Here is a 22041-nt window from a genome sequence, read left to right as displayed (position 1 = left end):
TAATGCAGCACTAATGGGAATTTATTTCACGATATTGCAGAAATAGAAAATTACATTGTCAGTCTCCGTAAAAAGTTTTTTTTAAGTGGAACTCTAATTAATAAGAGAAGATTTATTGATGATATTTAGTGGGTGACCAAACGTCTTCATTTCCCCTGTCAATTTCATATTTTTAGGGGTGTCCCTGGATTTGTTTCATATATTAATTAAATATCCGGTTTTTTATGGCTTAAGCTTATTTTCAGGCTGTAAAAAGAAAGAAAAGAAGGTGGTTGTTCTTTCTAATTTAATGTACAATATGGTTTTCTATAATCAAAAAATATCAAATAAAAGTAATTTTAGAAATATCGAAAGATTTACTTAAAGCTTTTTATGTTAAAAAAATCTGAGATAATAAACAAGAATCTAAATTTTACTAACTTTAAAATATTTATCTTCTCCCGCGTAAAAACAGAATTAATTGGGCCATTTGTCCTTATTTAAAAATCCAAATAGGTACACCCTTGGTATATGATAACAGTAAATTCTCCAAAAGTGGAACGGTCATTTTCCCCTTTTGCACGGTCCCTAATTGTGTCAACTAGCTCCACATCCTCTCCATTGCTCCATGAATCATAATCAAATAAAATGTGTTTCTTAATTACATCAATCCAAAAAGCCATTTATTTTTGCCAATACAAAATATAAGTAAACTTCACATAAATGAAGCAAAAATAAACTAAAATATTATTGATTATACAAGTCATGAATCTGGGTGAAAAAAATGTATTTATTCAAACTGTTTGTTCTGATAGTTTACCGCTGATATGAATAAATTAAGAAATGAGGATAATAATAAGAAATAAGCTTTTATACCAAAATAAATCATTATCTTATTATTTAAAGACATTTTTTAATCAGTTATTTGTCTAAGATAAGCTGAATCCGATTTTTAAAGTATATATTGAGAACAGCAGTACTTAGCAAAAGTGTCTTTTAGAGGAGACATACATTTTTTGGAGGAAGTCAGTAATATATTTTGATTGATGGCAACAACTTTTTGTGTACAGAGGAATTGATTTGATTAGTCCATAAACATGACTTCGATATGGAAGAAAACAAGATATATTCTTGATAATATTACTCTAGAACCCGTCGTTTTTTTGTTCGGATTATCTCATGGGCTTTACTCCATCACTGTTCAAAGTTTATACATTTCTAAGGTTTGTGCAGTGAATCTCAACCACTCTCTAACCATTTGTGATGATATTTATCAACATGAGGAGATTCAAACCGAAGGTATCTAAATATAAATCAAATCTTCATCCTTGAATTTATTTATATGTTTATACCGACATTAATAAATTTATCCAAATTTAGTTCAAAAGTATGTATCACAGCTCCAGGCCTACAATTTTTTTCTTCAGGGGCTTCCAGCAGTAATATATTCACTTTTTGCGGGACCGTGGTCGGATATTAATGGACGAAAAGCCATTATAGTTTTATCTTGTTTTGGCTATGTCTTTAATAACGTCATATATTTATTGAATACCGTCTTTTTTTTCGAACTAAAAGCAGAGTATCTCTTGTTTGAGTGTCTACAAGTAAAGTAATAAGCCACAGTTGAAGGTGTAATGTTTATTATACATGTTCATTTTATCTTTTAAGGACTTTACTGGTGGCTATGTAGCCTTTTTTTTTGCCTGTCACTCTTATATAACTGATATAACTGATGATAGTTCAAGAACAAAACGAATGGCCTTTCTCGATGGAATCTTTCCAATCGGGTTCCTTATGGGATTAGGTCTAAGTGGGATCATTAAAAAAAAAAGTTGGGCTTTACTTACTGCTTTTCACTAGCTATCGTTACCTCCTGGTCATCCATTCTCTACACAATATTCTTCATTAAAGAACGAAATAGCTCCGAAGATCAAGTTGATAACACGGATGATAATTCAACAACTCAGAGTGCTAATAATAAGGTTAAAAAGGAGCCGATCTGGAAAATGTTTAAGATTCAACACTTTCAAGCGGGGGTGAAATCAACATTGAAAAGGCGTGAACATGATCTAAAAAAGTACTTGCTCTTTTTGATTCTGATCTTTATGCTTGAGTTATTCCTCTACGGAGGGAAAGGCTCTGTAATGTTTCTCTACCTTAGAAAAAGATTCAAGTGGACTGAAATTGACTTTAGTCAATTTATGATTGTTTTTGGGATTCAAGGCCTTGTATCTCAATACTTTGTCATTCCATTTCTTAGCCATAAGCTGAAATGGAGGGATGGAACAATCATTTTAATAGCCGTTGGGGGAAATATCATTGCTGGATTTATGTTTGCATTTGCAAATGTGAGTTGGTTGGTCTATGTTGCCGGGATTGTATCATTTTTAGGAGCTGCTATTTCAACTCTTCTTCGATCCCTTATTTCAAAATGCATTGAGTCAGATGAAATTGGAAAAGTATTTTCGGTCATTGCATCGGGTCAGGCAGTTATATTCATGATAGCCAGTCCAATATACTCATTGGTATATAAAGCTACGTTGGATTTCTTTCCGGGATTGGTTTTCTTAGTGACATCATGTTTATACTCTATAGTCGGTAAGATTGTAAAGACATTTTTAATATATTTTAAAGGTTTACATTAATTTATCATAGGATTTCTTGCGATTTACTTATACTTTGGATTAAAAAAAGTCGAAAATAGCCGGAAGAACGCACATGAACTACGAGAAGAGGAATTGCTCAATAGGAACTAACTTTTTTAGGATAATATATCATGATATCGAGGGAGAGTTCAATCAGAGATATATCTAGTTTATAAGTTAAGTACTTCCACTCACCCCTTACTTCCTTTCTGGAACAAAAACCATTTGTGTTGATATTGATGTAAACAAAAAATATTTTTATTTCACTTTTTAGCATTGTTGTTAGATTAATATATAAAGCTGTTAATTTTATACTTTTTTGTGAATATTTTCAATGGTTTACAAATAAAGATGATGAATACCTCAATTTCTTTATTATTATTTTTTTTTTAGAAATATAGGCAATTGTAAGGGATTCATTAATTTTCTTTATGTGGTTTGGTGAGAAAGAAAAAAAAGATTACAGTTATTATTCGTGACATTTCAACTTGTACAATCTGCTTGTACAAGTTAGAAGTTGTACACAACACATCACTTTACCCATATCTGGTGTTGTGTCAGTCTTTAATTTATTTGGTACAGTCCAGTAAAACCGGTCCTTAAGACCGACGTCTAGTTTTTTTCCTTTAAAGACAAATTTTTTGAGTCTAAAGAACTGAAAGGAAAGATGAGAGAGACAAGAAATCAACAATAAAAACATAAATAAAATTATGACTATGTGGATGAGAACACTATTTGATTTGATCAGATTATGTGTAGTGATATAATTAATTTTTATAATAGACCACTTTTTATTTGGGAACCTATCTCATAAAATTCATAAAAAACGGTCGTTTGTCAAGTGGAATCCACATATTCGCCAATTTGTATCAATTTTTCTGTTCTTTCGGATAAAGTTCTTAGATGAGATACGACTGGCTCTCATCCTCATTTTTATAGTAATTTGCAAAGAAGATCAACCCTCTGAATCTGTCTCATTAGTAACCAAGGCCTGACTTAGGGAAAACATGGAAGAGCTCACATCGTTTTGGTTTCAAGATAATTTGAATATAGTTCATTCTTGAATTACTCTTCGACACGTTGTGATGGATTATTTTCTGAATTAGAGTCTTAAAAAATCTTAACTGTCCAATGGTTGATTGCCTAATTATGATAATTTTTTATTATTATTATTCGAACTAATATTTATCTTACTAAAAAAATATCTGTATCCTACAATAACAGGGATTTTTAAAATATACATATATCTATTTGTAGATTGAGTAATGACTCACCCTTCGGAAGAAAATGACCTTTCAGAAGGAACAAATGATCCAGGAATGGAGGAGTACTTTTTAAAAACTTTGTTGAGTTTAGGGAAAGAGTGTCGGCCTTTAGTTATTAACAAAAACTCTGGATTTAAACTGGGCAATACAATCAATTCCCGACAGAATTGATCTAATTCACACATGATATCATTGTCAAAGGACAAATAATTATTTTTTTCAGCTTGCTCCTTTCGTTACATTCATTCGTTGTGCAGTCTACCAATTAATTTAATAGCAAGTTGAAAATTGGCTGCATTATCCTAAGTTATGTTAATAACTTTATCAAAAATTTGATAATTATCAAAGACATTCTGAAAACATTAAAATGTATCCTTTAAATATAATTAAACTATGAACGACTATAATTGAAAATAAAATTAATTTACTTAATAATTAAGTATGCTATGTTTAAAAATACAATTTGTGTGCTAATTTACTTATCACCATTATAAATAAAACTTTAAGCTTAGATTGATTATGATTTCAATGTACATTTATAGGTGTATTTATTTAACAACACTATACAAAATCAATATATTTAAAAAAAAAAAGCCTTTAAAAAAAAACACTAATCGCTTCTTATCTTTAAATTCTTGTAAAGCGAGTATACGCTCATGTAGATAATCCTTAGGAAGAAAAATGAAGAGTAACAGAAAAAAATGGAACACCAAATATATACCTGTCCATACTTGTTATTCCAACTGTTTCTGTACTTTTAAGTTCTTCAATCATCTGTTTTTATAAAATAAAAAAGAACATATTAAACATAGCCTTGATTGATTCTAAAATTTATATGAGCAAGTAATAAAAATTGTAAGACATGAACTTAACTCTTTATATTTCTTAACCCATAAAGCTAGCAACAAATTTTCAGAAATATTTTTTGGGATGGGAGTGTATATTTCGAATCCAATTCTTCAATGAAATTAACAATTGAAGATCTTTCCATTGTTCTTAATAGCATTACATCTTTGAATAACATTTTCAGAAACAACTTCGTCAATTTAATATGTCTTTATTCAGCCGACTGAATAAAGACATAGTGTAATATCGTTTGGCAGTTGGTTGTTACTTTCGGATATTGTTTTGTTCATGTCATATTTCTTTTTTAAATGCCTCGATATAGTAAACGTATAACTTTTTTTCACTGAAGCTGGTACCACAGTGTATACAAATTTTTTTACTGCATATATATTTTAAATTACCTCAAACATACGATCCTTTAGGTCTTGAAGCCTCTCTAAGAATTGATGTAGAATTAAAACATGATAAAAGGTCTGATAAACGTCAACCTAATAAGTGAATTATTATAAAATACATTTTCCTTCAAAGTTATTATCCTTTTAAAATAAATAAATTTGGAGGCTATTAACAATTTTTTTTTAAATCATAGGGAAGAACAAGATTCCTAAATTAAATTACTAATAGTTTAAAAGTTCTCTTATGACAAAGGGAGTGGTTCTGATAAGAACCATTTTTGATTTTTTTTTTGTTCAACTAACAATATATAGGTGACCACGGAGAGTGACATTTCCTGGTCTCTTTTCTATGAGACTTTTTCGTCCCTTCTGAAAAAATCGTTTGTATCCCATAAAAATTACCTATCTTCTTTGACCTCCATCTCAGGAGTTAGAGGATCCTAAAGTTCCGACTTTGAGGCCTGCACCCATATTTTTAAAGAGCTTTTTCTCCTATATTGTTAATGATATCGATCTACTTTAAATGTGATTGGATAAATATTTACACATTCCTTATTCTATATTCATATTTTTACCCAATAAAATGCCTCTTTGACCTTGAGGTCACGAGGTCAAATATTTGACCTTAAATTTTTTGAACATGGTATACTTTAATTTTTTTCTAACTTTCATGAAACGTCCGGCAACATATATTAAATAATTAGTAAGAGTTTTGGGTCTGCATTTAAATTTCGGTCAACGATTTAAGCGAAATACGAAGGAATGTGAAAAAAACTTGGCTAAAATATTAGAAAAGAGAATTAATTTTATAGCTCTGTGTGTAAAGGTTAAAATATTTTTTGAAATTCATATATACTGTAGGAGTTTAATACAAAAAAAAGGGTTAGCTAGGCTGAGATCAAAAAGAAGTACTTTATTGAAGCTAATGATTGGGAATACTTTAATTGAGTATTAGCAAACAACTGGATAGTTCTTTATTTAGTTTCAACATGGCAAATCATTTTCAAAATGGAAACTCAGTGAGGCAGCTATTTCGATGAATTAAAAGTTTTTAATGATCCAGTTAATAATAATAAAACACTAATCAGGGAAAATATTCGATTAGTTTCTGAGGGACTTGTCAAAAAATGGTCGTTTGTGTCAAGAAATATTTGCCGCCCATGCGAGGAGAAGCTAAAAAAACAAAAGCCTCACCGAATAGATACTGTCATTGAAAACGACACAATGGACTTAAATTCTTCAAACAAAAGTGATTTGAACAAACTTAGGAATCCCAAACTTGCAGTTTGAACTTCAAGGAATATTTTTTTGCATTAGGAGAAAGTTCTACAAGATGGTTTAGTCATATGACGTCAAAAATGTCCAAAAAAACATCGAAAGCCATTCAAAACAAATTCATAAATATTTATGGAGGGATGGATTTAGTTACGGATATAAATGTTAACAAAGAAACTACAAACGCATTAAAAGCTGGAGAGTTTGATCAACTGATCAGATTTACATGATAAATTTATTAACTCTGAAAAAAAGAAAAGAAGATCCAACATACTTTCAACATAACATACCATTTTGTAAAGATTGGTGTTTTTAATCTTTATGCCCATATTAATAGGTTTGAGGACAACTGGATGGCTTTTCATTACATCTATTTGGCCCTGGTACTGATATAACTTTAGGATTTGACCAGATCAATCCTTTTAGACAGGGGTGGTTCATTATATGGGCAATGTGGGGATTCATTGAGGGCGGTATGAGTGCCTGCAAAAGAAAGTTATCCTTTATATTAATTTCTCCGATATTTAATTGAAGCTATCTATACCGTAAAATGATTTTTTTTTAACCACAATTTTCTCTCCAACGGTTTACCAGATTAAAAAAAAAAAGAGTAGTTTATAGAAGCTGGATGTATTCTGATTTATTACATTCAACAAAATCACCTTAAGCCTCAATTAAAGTCTCGATACGAGACCGAAAGTGCAAGAAGGTCTTCGCCTCCTGGGCTGCTTTGCAAATCTTGGAGTTCCATCTTGATACGACGGATAAGTTCGTCTTAAGTTTGACTTAATGTATATAACCTAAAATCAAAGCAAATATATATGTTAGGGTTAAAGGGTTTTCTAAAGTAAGCTATAAAAACATTATCAAACTAATTATATAATATGATGAACTTACCCTTCAAAAATAAAGTGTCAACTTCAGATAGTTTTTGTTCAAGATTATTTAGTAAATTTAATTCAAATAATATGAAATATTATACCCTCAATTGATATTTGAATAATAATGTAATTAGTTCATAACGCTGTTCATGTATTTATATGTTAGTTGCCAAACAGAAAGGGATCTAAAGTTTCATAAAAACTGTATCGATTATTTATATCCCCAATTCATGAGTTAAGAAGGATCCAAATAACCTAGTTTTAAGTAATTACATTTAACTGAGCTGGAATTTAATAAAACCGCATGTATTTACGCACACAGTTGAATGGATTTGGAATTAAAATACGTTTGATTCAAATACATGAAATATTCATGTTATATAACATAGCTGCAGACTCGGAGCCGGGATCTCTAAATATTATAAATCCAACTTACGGAAACTATTCGAATCATACCTTAGTAATTAAATCTAAATTCTCAGTCCCTAAAATAATAAATAAATATACACAATTTCATTAAAACTACACACATAGAAAAATAAATTATTCTTAACTTATAATTTGAATAATATTTTGTAATCTTGGCTCTAAATCCGACCTACAAAATTTTGCATACCCATTTTAATCAGTGCCGTTGCCACCGGAAGGGAGTGACCCTGCTCTCTATTTGAATGTATCATTCACGGAAACGAAGATTTATGAACAGAAATAAGGAGCTACTACAGAACAACACCAACTAATAATTCTCCACAAACTTTTGCAACTCACCGTATTCGAATAATTAATTATTCATGAAGTGCAAAATATTCTTTCTACGACTTTCTATATTCGTTAAAATCGTAACTTTCTACGGAAGCTTTCCAATCCTTTCTTCAATAAGGCTTTCGAATAACTAAATTGGGTATCAGGAGAGATAAACAGAAATAGAGCTCTCTGTCCACGTGTGTTTTTGCGGGGAAAAAAATGGTTTTGAATATAAAAATGCATGTAGTTTTTATTTGTACCATTGTTTATCAAAATGTTATAACATTATTTTTCATCCTGAAAAAAAGAAATTATTTTTGTAAGTATAAAACTCATGTTATAAAAATAAGTAAATCATCTTCGCATGCAATACATTTAATCCTCAAAACCTTGAATAATAATGTATAATATTACACATCAATCGGTCAACTTTTGACAAAAAATATTTGTAAATCGGATGAAAAGCTCTCTTTTTGTTTAAATTGCCTATCTACACGATAAAAGGCATGAAAGCCTTACTTTGAAAGAAAGGATTTGGAAAGCTTCTCAAGAAAGTCGTGGCAGAACATTCAACTTTAGAAAAATAATTTAATACTCTCAATTATGCATAAGTAAACGGTATTCATTGCGACATCGATCAAAAGTGTAAGAATTCAAAAATATCGGTAAGATTTGTAGATTTATGTAAATGATCTCTTTACTTTTTACTTATTAAAACTTTCTAAGAAATCAGAAACCATGATCTTGTGATTTTTAAATAAATATTACTTAATATTGAATATAATTTTATTGAAAGCAATAAATGCTTTTCATGAAATTTATACAAAACCACATTAAAATGTTGAATGAAATGCATTTTGTAATCTTGACTATTAAATATATCTATTAAGGTTACTTTCCTTTTTAATTTAGGAGGGGTTGCAGTCCTTATATTAAGAAACCAGGATCACAAATAAAAGTCCACAATATACTGTTTTGTCTTTTCTACTTCAGTACTACTTAATATAGTCACAAATGCTATTCCATTAATTTTCATACAAATACCCACTTCTCATTGTAAACTATTCATATTTTGGTTGTTTTATAAATAACATTACTTTGTTCAAGGGTACCATATGTTTTTGAGAGATGAAGAAGAGGAAATAATCACCTATGAAATGTTAAATTTGAAAAAAATACCAACAAACTGGGAATAATATGGATATTAATTGAGCTATGTATATGTTGAATAAAAAATTATCAATCACAATTATGTAATTGATTCTTTGTGGTGATTTAGTAATGTCAATTATTACTATTATATTTTGTGAAATTTTCAATTTTTTGTATTATAAAAAGCAAACTATCACTATAAATAAATTTTAGTTCATAAAATATTCTAAATTAGAAAATCGAAGTATACAAATTCTTTTATTTATCTTCTTGCCTTACATAATATACATAAAATCGACATTGAATCTATGTTACGAATTTAAATATTTCAATAGACATTTACTTCTGTCAATGTCCAGTAATATGTGAGAAGCAAATATAATTCATCTTTGCGTTTATTCATATCAAACATGAAGATATGGTGATATTTTCACTGAGTGCTATAAATTAATTTTGCTTTATATACTAATGGCCCAATTACTGCCTATCTTTGAAGGGCTGATTCTTAGTTATTCATAATTACAAGAATTTTTTAATATATTATTTTTTAATTGTGAAGTGTAGACATGAGAGTAGTTGTTATATTTTTTGAATAAATGATCTCCCAAAAATACATTTAAAAAACTAAATAATAACACTACAATTATGTATTGCATATATATGCCAGAAAATTTATGATTTTTTACAGTTGCCACTCCATTTAGCCTTTCATTTAGTATATAAAATTATTACACAAACTATAATTTCAGAAAATGTCATTAAATGTTACAAAAATGGTTGGACGTGTTTATTTGTTAAATAATAGTAATCTAATGTCTGCTTAACAAAATGATGGGGGGCATTCTTTTATAAATATTCCATTGCTTATTCCATAAAAAAATTATAAGTGTATTAGAAGAACATAGCAAAATAATAATGGAAGAACTAAGCTTACTGGAAACTTCACATTTAATTTGGTCCGCAAAAATGAGCAAATGTGAAACTAGTACACTAGCTATATCTTAGTATGAATGTGAAAAGGTAATAACCTTTTCATATAGAAACAAGGGTAAAAATTATACTCTTAACATAATAACAATTATTTCTGGGCCAACAAAGTATACCATAGCCTATTCAAAGGATACATTTTCAATATTTTGGCTATTAATCATTCCCAATACTGAACAGACCATATAAAAAATGATTAATTTTGAAACGTTTTACAAGATATGGTGAGAATTGGACAACCCTTGATAAGACTAACTTTCAAGTCTACTTTGGATTATTGATATTGGCAGCTGTCTAGCAATAATTTCCTTATTATTAAAAGGTTGCGAGAATTGAATTTCAACTATCCTCTCTAGCTGTCTCCAATTTCGAAATAGAAATAGAAAGTATGATGCAGGCAAACTTATACAGGATACCCCCATAGAAGGGTTAACAATTGGCAAGAAGAAAAATACAAAGTACCATATGTTTTTTACCAAATGTTTCCTTTCCCTTTTGAAGTTTTGTATAGTAATTTGGGAGAAATATTTGGACAATGTTAGTCTGTGAGTACTTATGAGATAAATAGCATTTGGTAAGATTGACGTAGCTGTCTAACTATCAACTAATTTTGGGATTCTTTAATTTCCATTTTTAGAAGAAAGGTTGCGTAACATAATAAAGATAAGAACATGCTATGTTTGGTTCTAGCTAAAGGACTCAAAGGAAAGAGTGGACAGACAAGAAATCTACCACAACAAAAAATTAAGTGAAATAAATGAAGTTTAAATCTTCAGCTATTGCACCGACAGATATATAGTTGTTATTCTCTTATAATTCATGATTAAAAATGGTTATTTTTTATAAAATAGTTATTCATAATTTTTTATTATCTTTATTAAAGAATAAAAATTTAATTTTTTTAAATAAATATAAAGTTAAAAAAACCGAATTTACCTTTTAAATATTGAATACTTAAATAAACTTTACACTATAAACTTAAATAATATTTTTAGGAAATAATACGCTTAAATAATTAATTATATTTAAATGTGTCCAATAATCAAGATATGTGTTGCACAATTTCATTTATGCTTCCAAATTTTTTTTTGTCTCGGTTAAATGGGAGCTTTACTTGTTTTTACCTTAGAATGTTCAAATAAAGTAGGAATTGTATTATGTCCCAAGCGCCACAGTTTCGCTGGAGACTTCTGCAGAAACATTGATTCTTCAAATTGAACCGAAAGACAATAATTTCAGTATGAATAATTAGAATATGGAGCCCAGTGACATCCTTGTAAAACACCCCATCATTTTAATTTTCACCTACCTCACAACTCTTACGTCTATGGAGAAAGTCCAATTAGTATGTTTGATTGTATTGATCTACAATTTTTTGTTTGATTGAAGATTTTTGCAAAATTAAAAAATTTCTTGGGCGATAAGCCTTGATACTTTTTACTCGAAGTTGATCTATTATTACAACCCACTGACTACACGTTACCATTATGATTAATATATTTCAAAAAATAAGTATTACCCAAATATCATAAATGATTTAATAAAATTCACAAATTAATGAATAAATATCCTTCAAAACCTTTAAAATAGACCTGATGTCAGCTGACAACTTTAAGCCAATCAGCAAAGAGAAGTAAAAACATGCTCTTCGTCCACTAATTGGGCACTCTTTCCCTTGGGTCCTTTAGTCCTTGCTATCATTCATTATTTACTTGTTTTTATCATCTTAAATTCAAGATATGATAGAGTGAATAAAATAACAAAATAGCCAAGACTGTCACGGTGTTATGTGGCTAACGGTAAAGGTGTCTGCTTCCCTTCTCCTAATCCGACTTCTGAACGTGGATTGATTAAACTGAGAGCAATTCTCAACAATTATCGAATAATAATTCCGTAGTTGAAAGTATTGGGTAACTTTCAACTTTTTTTTTTCTCGATGCATCGGTACTAAAACTGTTGAATGGTGAAAAAAGGACCCCTAAAAAAAGACTGAAGAGGGGAGTGATCAAGTCTAAGTGAAATGAATTTCACTCTTATAGCAATCTACGATAATTTTAGATTTAAAAAAGAGATATATTAAACTAAATGAAGGACAATTTATTTAGTTACATTATTCAAGGAATTATAGAAAAGAGAACTGGAGACATAATTGAGCCAGCTGTTTACTGTAGTCCTTTTACTTCAGTACTCAATATTATCAAAAAGTAAAAATGGGTATGAGCGTTGTTTACTTATATTGTCTGTCAACAAAGCGAAAGGGAGTAGTGCGCGTCCTGCAGAAAAATAATACAGCTCCCTGAATTCTTATATTATGTTGGAGAAAAAAGTAATTTCCTATTTCCCGTCTCTTTTTTTAAACTAAGTATATCTTGGTCGTTATTGGTCATATTGGATCATACCATAAAGCGTTGTATAGGTGTGATTGTATGTTAACAACTTTTTTCGTACAGTATTGGGCTAGGTCGGTTCAGTCATGAATTATCATTGAGTATGGAGGTATCAAAAGAAGAAATATGCCATATGTTACATTTATATTATCTGAAAGGGTAAAACGCGTCGCAAGTTATCAAGAAAATTTATGATGTATGAGGGACCGATACTCTTTCGGTTCGTGTTGCATAACAGGGTTTCCAGCTTTTTTTTTTTTTTTTGCATTCAATTTTACCCTCTTCTGTGAACAACTCGACCATTTCAAGCTAGCGATCGAACAGAAGCGGCCAGCATTAGAGAATAGGAGACAACAAGACATAAGCAAGACAACGCTTGGCCGCACAGATGTGTGATGCCCTGCCAGAAGCTCTGGGAGCTCGGGTATGAAGTTCTTTACTGTCTAACTTAGTCCCCAACTGAATATCACCTGATCCTGTCATTGCCAACGTGTTTTGGGGTCAAATTTGGCTTGAATAGAGACCAACGAAAATTGGTTGTCCGATTTTTTGTCAATAGGGACAAGGGCTTCTACGAGAAAGGCATTATGAAGTTGGATTCTCGTTGGCAATAATTTATCAAAAAAAAGAGGAATACTTGGCTTAAAACGGATGATTGTAGCACTTCTTATTAAGCATTGAAACAGTCAACAGCTGTCTCTATCATGTCTCCAGTCCTCCTCTCTAGTAATCTTCAAAGTGAATAGTAGCGTGTGGTCTGTTAAAATCCAATTCAATTTTAGATCAATTTTTTGATACAAAATGATCTTTAAAGCAATCTGTAAAAAAAAAATTCTGCCAATTAATCTCCCCCTACCACCAAAATTACTTTTTTACCCATGAATGCGTGACTTTTTAATATATTGTCAAATTAATAAGAAGAAATTCGCGAATATCGGGATCATTAAAGTCTTTTAATACATAAAGCAATATACAGATAACATTTTAAGTTTATAAAGTACAGTTTTCATATAAAAGGTCAAAGGTAAAAAAAGGTCAACTTCTTATAAATTTTTATTTTAGTTTATGTAATAGGGTATCCAATTTTTAGGGTGACCTCTTAATTCAATCATCTATTGTATTTTAATAATAAAAAATTGTTCATAAGTTTTCAGTCTTCAAAGGTCGTTTTTAGAGATGTATAACTGTTTGAAAATGATTAATTTAACGACATTCTCTATTTTAAATGGATTCTGAATTTTCAGTTTTAAAGTTAGTTGTTGAGTTTCAAAAGTTTTATTAAGGATTATTTCTCAAGTGATACATAAGAATATAATCCCAATTTTTCATTTCAAGAAAAAAAAAAATGCAGCCCAACGAAATAATTCATGTTACACACGCTGAAATAATAATTTATAAAAAGTTAATCTTTTTTGTGACCTTTTACACGACCTTAAAACTGTACCGTATTCATGGGTTAAAAAAAGTGTGCTTAAAATATGATTTTGCATCCGAAAAATTCCGCTAAAAATTAATTAGCTTATTTTTATGAATTCACCCCCGATTAAAATAAATACAGGATTAGACCATCATACAATCAGGCTTGCTAGAATTTTCAATTTGATGTACCATACCTACTGCTGGCGAAACAGACATATTTTAATGTCATATAGAATACTAACGGTAAATTAACACATATAATACAAGAAATTATTTGATTATTAGTAATAATAGATACTCTTTGACGTCACTACTAAAAAGCGTGGCGGAAGTCAATTATCAGTTGGAAAAGCTTTTTGGTATAACCTCGTGATACATAAGAATATAAAAAAGAATTAAAATAAATACAAGATTAGACCATCATCAAGCTTGCTAGAATTTTCAATTTGATGTACCATACCTATTGGTAGCAAATAGCACCAAAATAATAATTAGAAAATATTTATATATATATAATTAATTTTAATCAATTAAGTGCATAAGCTAATCGATTTAATAACATCAATGTATCTTAATCTTTATAGAAAAATAAATAGCCCATGAGTGAAATTACCAAACAATAACTTTAAACAAGAAAGTATCCTAAAGAAATATTTATCCATGTATCAACTTATAAAAAAATCAGTTTTAAATCTAAAAAAAAGATTTGAACTTGTAAGTCGTTTAATTTAGTCAATAACAGAATTTGATACGAATTTGCAACAAAAACGGAAAAGGGATCATAATCATTCGACAAAAATTAATTAACAGTTCAGGTTGCGTGATTACATAACTAATACTAGAGTACCGAGAATTTTAAAATGACAATGAATAATTTAAAATTATGATTAACAATACAGTCATTTTTTTAAAATCTTGGACAATGTTTCCCTTAATCACTTTATACAATTATACACTTAATTACTAAATCTAACAAAATTACCTATAATTAATTACACACAAATCCGAAAAATGGAATAATTAGGAAACTAGAGATAAGTGTAAATTAAATTACTATTTTACATAACAGATAAAGCTTATTTCTATGCTTAATAGAAATTAATTGCTTATTTTGTAGTAAAAACAATATAACTTACGATAAGAAAACAAATTTTTGTATATTAGTTGTAGTTCTAATTTAATCTTTAGCATCTCATATGATTTTTGTTTTCAAAAGGATTAAAAACTTCATGCAAATATCGACCAAAGATTCAGTAGGATTAATGTTTATATGTTTGCCTCAGTCCAGAAGTTTGGATATGTCTCCAAAGGGATTGCCCCAAATGAAAGAAGTAACCGAGCAATTTTGTTTGTGGAAACGCATTATGTGTTGCTTTTATAGTTGCCTGTTCAAAATCCGACAGGATGCTTTTAGGATAGAAGACTCGGCCATGTTTTTTATTCATAATATATTTCATATATAATTTTCTAAGATTCTCTATTATGAGTTTGACTGAAAATTTTAATTGATGTAACAACAATATCTTTAAATCTATAGACACATTACTGGCATTAATATTCTTTATCTTCATTCAGAAGGGATAGATCTCATCTAGTCTAGGTAAATATCTTGGACGTACGTGATTATTCTACAAAAACTTTTATTAATATGGTAGTGTACTTTTAGTTATAATGTAACTTGGATCGACGGCATCCTCGTCATTTATGAATATTTTCAATATATTTTCTTTAGTTAGGAATAAATATTATTTTTTTAATACTAGGTGTATTTTTGTCATAAAAAGTCATCAAAATAGTGGAGAAATAAGTAGTATATTAAGAATAATTCGATATTATGTAATAAACATGAAATGATACTGTCAAACACAGACTAATAATAGGATTTTAATATGTCATTTATGCTGAATATAATAAATATAGAGCTTAATATAATGATCTTGCTAACATAACTGAATATGATGTCTTAAGTAAGCCTTGTGATTTTGACTTTTGTTTCTTTAGAGAGATATATTTTTGCAAATATTTAAATGATACTCAGGAAATAAAATTTTCTGAAGCATACCTATATTCATATGGTTTGAACAGTTTGATACACAGACCAATATAATAGTTCTACAACTGATAACAGTAATAATTTTGATAACTACTATGTCTACAATTACAATAGTTAAATAGCATTTTCCTATCAAAATAAAGTTGAAGGAATCAATATGATACAAAAATAAAATAACGGATAACTCATAAATAGAGAATTAAATTTTGAGGAATATGTTTTATGTTTTAATTTATATGTTCAATCAGATAGTAGTAGTATTTTGTTACATTTTAACTATTGTCTTCAATAAAATACATAATTAGTTCTTATGGAAAACGTTTAGTTATTATCTATAGTAAATTTATTAGTGTGGTGATCCTAGATCTTTGCAAGAGTAACAATCCGATATGGTGAGAAGCTGTTAAGAATAGGATTCCCGACTTAATAAGTTTGGGAATTGCAACGACATTCAGATATTCCAATTGAAGTATGCGTAATTCACTTATATTTTTTTAATACACATATTCACTTAAAAGTTCCCAATAACAATTTATATGTAATAATATAACAGAAAAGAATTATCTTTCACATGTTTAAAGAATAAATAAATCAACGGGGAGCTTGAAGTGTTCAGGTTATATAATTAGCCCTATAGATCGACACATCCCAAACTCCATGTTATAAATTGGATTATATCAATGTGATAGATATGAATGATTTCAGCATTTCAGGACACTGAAGGACTCTTATCAATGAATGTTTTCTTAGAGTAGGAGACGAATCAGAGTTGACTTAAGGAGGAATGGACTCAATAATTTCATTGAATGAGCTGTGGATGGAGGATGATTATTTCGTGTGTATTCCTCACTGGTTTTTTAGTCGATTATTCTGTCTTTTTAATGAAACTCCTTAGTTCTTAAGGAAGTATAAGATGATTCCATACAAGATCTAGAGGAATTGATGTGTTCTTGAGCTTAGAGGCGATGATTCACAAGATCAGAACACTATCAAAGATCTTGATGTAAAGGGATATCTGCACAATAAACGATCCATCCATTAAAGGAAACAAAATCCATGAAAATGAAAATTAACATGAAGTTAAAGCAAGGATCAGAAGGCATAAGCCTAGATAACTAAAAATAATTATGTTAATTATTAAGAATGGAAACGATGATCCAGTATAACCGAATGCTTCGTAGGAAAGATCCATCTAACTTCGTTTTTTTATTTTTATTTCGATGTTAGGAATACAACGGCAATTTTGATAAATTCAAACGGATTATATTGCCATTTTCTAGATAAAATTGGAATAAAATTTTGAATATTTTGACTAGATTTTGGTACTTAAGTAACATAAAATAGATATAACTATAGTTTAGGCTATCAATATTGTATTAATGTATTCATTTATACACGAAAGTCAACATAAATAAGGAACATTTTGATGGCGCTAAAAAGAACTTTGCAGAAAAGCAGCACGCTGAAAAAAAAGCTGTGCAGTAAAAAGTGCGCCCAAAAGAGCCCTGCTGAAAAACAATCACTCTGAAATGTATGACCGCCCCAAAAATTTAATTGAATTTTCAAAAAGAAAAAAATGGATATCAAATCTTATATATCTTATAACCTGCTGACCATTCTTTATGTGAAAATCATGTTGAGTCATAATTCCTTCTGCATAATTTTTGAATCAAAAATTATATGAATTATGATATAATGAAGTAATTAAAAGTAAAGACAGTACAGTACTTGACTAATTCACCAGAGAACAGGAAATGATTCTCTAAAATGCTTGAAACAATAATACCTCTAGCGTACAAAAAAATAAAATTCTGACCAAGATATTTTTTTCCGCCTATGATAACGTGAGCCTACGACGCGCAACTTGGTTAAATGCTTTACCCAGACTATCCCCATCATATTATTTCTTCACCATTTTTAAAATGAATTACATATTTATATTTCGTAATATAATAATTTTATTCGATATGTATTATAATATTGCTTAGTAATATTCTATTGAAAGCGTAGCTATAGATTTGTATATATTCTAAAATGTATTCGTATAAATAACAAAATGGCCAATATATATATTACATAAATGACGAGGGATCAACAAGAAATTGTATTCTTGTTCTTTTGGAAATGGACCATAAGTGTAGAACTGGGATATACAGGGTGTCCACGATAAATTGGAACTACTTTAAACTTCATCCAGATCCATAATGTGGATATTCGGGGTTAAATCATACTAATATAAAAGGTTGTGTGAACAATACACTATAACTTCCACCATAATTGTTTTGACAACAAACAATAGTCATCATGGAACAAGCAAGGAGAGAGGTTGTACGGGACACAAGCCCTCTGCTATCTACAAGCTTCTTAACTACCCCAAAACCACAGTGCATTGGGTCTTCGACGCCTGGGAGGTTGAGGGGAAGGGCTGCCGCAATGCCCATAACATGAGAAGTGACCGAATCCGCCCTCCCGCTTCCGCCCTCCGGAAGTCCATCAAGGTTTCGCCGGGGACTTCCTTGTCCAGGTTGGGCAAGAACCGTGGAGTGAGCAAGCAGCTGGTCTCCAAGGCTGTGAATGAGGACCTCGGGTACAGGACATACCGAATGGCCAAACAACACATCCTCACGGCATCCATGAAGGCCACCAGGCTCACCAACAGTATCGTCTCCTCAATGACCTGAAGAGCCATGGAGGAAGAATCATCTTCTTCTCCGACGAGAAGAACTGGACTGTCGACAGAAGCTACAACGTTCAGAATGACAGGTGGGTTGCCAAGGAGAGAGAAGAGGTCCCTGCGGTCTTCACCACAAAGTTCCCGGCCTCCATGATGACCGTGGGTGTCATCTGCAGCACCGGTGAGGTGATGCCTCCTTTCTTCTTCAATCCCAAGGAAAGGGTTAACACGATAAGGTACTGCAAAGTCATGGAGGAGTTTGTCATCCCCTGGATGAAGAATACGGCCACTGGGAGGGTGTTCATATTCCAAGAAGACTCAGCGCCCGCACACATCGCCATGAGGACCGCTAAACTGTTTAACTCCCACGACATCATTTTCTGGGATCGCAACACCTGGCCCTCCAACTCATCCGGCCTCAATCCGTGTGATGGAGTATAGAATAACATATTACTTCATTTATTTTTCAAAAACAATAAATTATGAAATAGCCATGATGTATCAAGCAAGGTAAGGGAATCGACGTCTAACAACAAAATACCCTATGTTTTTAGTTGTCAGCTCTCAATTCCCGCGCTTGATACGTCATGGGCCATGGCCAAATTCATAATGTATTATTTTTGATAAATTTTATGTATTTTGGTGGAACGTAAAATAGATCGTCGCCAATTTATGAATAAATAGGGAGTCGTGAAGGAGTATGTACAAAAAGGGTATATTCTTGAGATAAGATCAATTCAGTACTATAAGCACCTAAAAGGTAAAAAGATTACGTACGTTTATAAAAAGATAAAACTAAGTACATTTATAAAACAAGAAAATCTAAAAGCGGGATAATCATCTCACCCATCTAATCAGGGTAACAAATAAAATACATGACAATATATATATAATACAACAAGTTAATTTATACTTATGCTCTATATAAAAAAAAAAAAAAAAACCCAAAAAAAACAGAAATAAAGTTTCTTGTTGATCCCACGTCTTTTATAAAATATATATATTGCCCATTTTATTATTATATGAAGAAATTTTGGCTATCATATAGAAATACAAATTTACCACGGCGTTACCTCGCTAACACAAAGATACACTGTTTATTTTGTTGGCAGCTGTCGATTCCCTCTTCTCCCTTGATACGTGATACAATACAACTAACGACGTGTGCCATCACTGATGGCACACGTCGTTAGTTGTATTGTATCACGCAACCTTTCATCCAAAAAGAAACAGAAAAAAGGACCGCAATCATCTGGTAGTTGGCCGAATAAGTTAATCATACTAATTGTTATTTATCTCTTATATCTACATAGTACATTATTCGATACTGTATTATAATACTGCTAAGTAATATTTTATTAAAAGAGTAGTTATGATAAGTTATTATATCATTTCTATGAAGAAATACCCAAAATTTCTTCATAAAAAATAATAAAATGGCCAATATATATACTATATAAACGGCAAAGGATCAACAAGAAATTGTATTCCTGTTCTTTTAAAAACGGAGGATATGTATAGAATAATCATAGTTGATAGTCCTGTAGAGAAAAGTGCATGCAAGGAGAAGGGGTGGGGGGGAACTTGGTATCATTGTTTAAAATACTGATGTGATTATCAGCTGCCTGCTTCATTATGATTTTTGAGGGTATAACGAAAGTATTTATTAGCAAAATGTTTAATGAAGATATACTACGAATAATTGACTTGGACGTTTTTTATCCGTTAGAGTAGATTTGAAAATGTCACACTCCATGAAATTGTAATTCCCTATGAAGCATATTCTCAGAATAAAAACTAATGAAACGAGAAAAAGTAGAGCATTTCTAAATATATTTGAAGTTCCAAGTTTAAAAAAGAAGGATTTAATTAAATATAATCTACATACTAAAAAATGAACCATCAAATATTTATGTTAAATATACAAAATTAAAATCATACAATTAATAATAACAATACATTATAAATACCTAATATTGAAATAATATTTTCTTCGTCTCACATAGGAATTCAGTTAATATGTCATAACTATAGGTTGCGAAAAACAAGCCAGACGTGGAGTTTAATCAAAATGTTAGAATTAAATCCATCGTAAAGATTTAGAGCAAAACCTAATTATGTATTGGCGATATTACTTCTTATTAAAAGCATCAAAAAATATTTTTCCCCCGTTATTTATTTTTGTATAACAACATACTATTATCATGAAGGATACACAGAATTGCTAATTTAATGCTACAACCAATGCAACTACCCCCGTTGTTCTGACCATTTAAGCAGTTGTTTTTGCTTTTTATGAGTTTTCTGAACAACATTTCTTGGAGCTTGTCAACCATAGCTAATTCTTAAGTGATAAAAAAGTAATATTGATTGACTATGTAATCTTGGAAAACCTAATGATCATACCCAAGTCTTTAAGTGAAGAAACTAGTGCCAGACAAACTATTTGTTAGCCATCCAAAGCTGCTACCCCCGTTATTGTGACCATTTAAGCAGTAACTTTAGTCATTTAATGAGTTCTGTATCATAATTCTTGATATTTTTAGCCAAAATAGAATCATATTTTATGGTTAGATTTAAAAAAGAAGAATACTTACCCCTGTGAAAAATATGATAAAAACGACACTGCATAGACACATTTTCTGTTTATTTAGACGAGACAGTATTGAACAGAGCATCATACGAACTGTAAATAATAATAATATCAACTTAAAGCTTTTAAAATACAGGTTTACAACGTGCTTCACAAACTTTTTTGACCCCCAAAACGATACAGCAACACAAAAACCTAACAAGACCAGGAGAGCCCAAGTGGTTAACAAAACGATATTTAAAGTAGATTGATCAACCTTCTACTTTTTCCCGGACATGTCTTTGTTTTAAATTACTTCCAGAGTGTTGAGTGACTTTTTTATTCTTTAACTCTTAAAATGTCCAGACAACTAGCACATGCTGAAAGTTGTCTTTACTTGAAAGTAAATTTAAATTAAATAAAACCAAAAAATAAAACTCAAAAATATCTTCGTGTTTTAGAACAAGATACGTAATAATTTGTTTGTTGAAAACTAAACAAAGTTTGTAGATTTCTAAAACATTTACAAACCTTCATCCCCTCCCCCCCCAAATGTAATTGATCACTTAGCCAAAGTGCTTTCTTTAAAAAAAATCAAATTATGGCCATCCTAATTTACAGTCAGTCTGCTATTTTTTAATTCGAGTTTAAGATAACAAAAGTAAAGATAAACAGATAGTATGATATATTACAATTGAGAAGCAGATCTTTAGTTGATAAATATATATGTTGAGATCGTGTTTGAAGGAATTTGAATCAAAATTTAA

At 30.3% G+C, this 22041-nt stretch overlaps 1 protein-coding gene and 1 long non-coding RNA gene across 8 annotated transcripts; one reads left to right on the top strand and one right to left on the bottom strand.

Annotated features, from left to right (window-relative positions):
- Positions 1-958: 958 nt before the first annotated feature.
- On the top strand, positions 959-2991 carry LOC121120449 (probable peptidoglycan muropeptide transporter SLC46). The gene is given in 5 exon segments (XM_040715317.1): positions 959-1278; positions 1360-1583; positions 1648-1800; positions 1803-2577; positions 2635-2991. Coding segments are annotated over 5 exon segments (1455 nt in total). The 5' UTR covers positions 959-1076; the 3' UTR covers positions 2736-2991.
- A 1445-nt stretch (positions 2992-4436) lies between these two features.
- Positions 4437-21378, bottom strand: LOC121120847 (uncharacterized). 7 transcript variants are annotated; one of them, XR_011780531.1, is made up of 6 exons: positions 7903-8048; positions 7723-7771; positions 6950-7205; positions 4763-6888; positions 4611-4663; positions 4437-4557 (listed from the first exon to the last, which is right to left on the bottom strand). It is a non-coding gene; the product is annotated as an uncharacterized lncRNA (long non-coding RNA). The 7 variants fall into 7 exon arrangements; XR_011780530.1 differs by having other exon boundaries at positions 4455-4663; XR_011780533.1 differs by having other exon boundaries at positions 4468-5223; positions 6680-6888.
- Positions 21379-22041: the final 663 nt, after the last annotated feature.

Source organism: Lepeophtheirus salmonis, chromosome 6, assembly GCF_016086655.4.
Source record: "Lepeophtheirus salmonis chromosome 6, UVic_Lsal_1.4, whole genome shotgun sequence".
Taxonomy (NCBI): Eukaryota; Metazoa; Arthropoda; class Copepoda; order Siphonostomatoida; family Caligidae; genus Lepeophtheirus; species Lepeophtheirus salmonis.
This window is presented reverse-complemented; position numbering and strand designations above follow the sequence as displayed.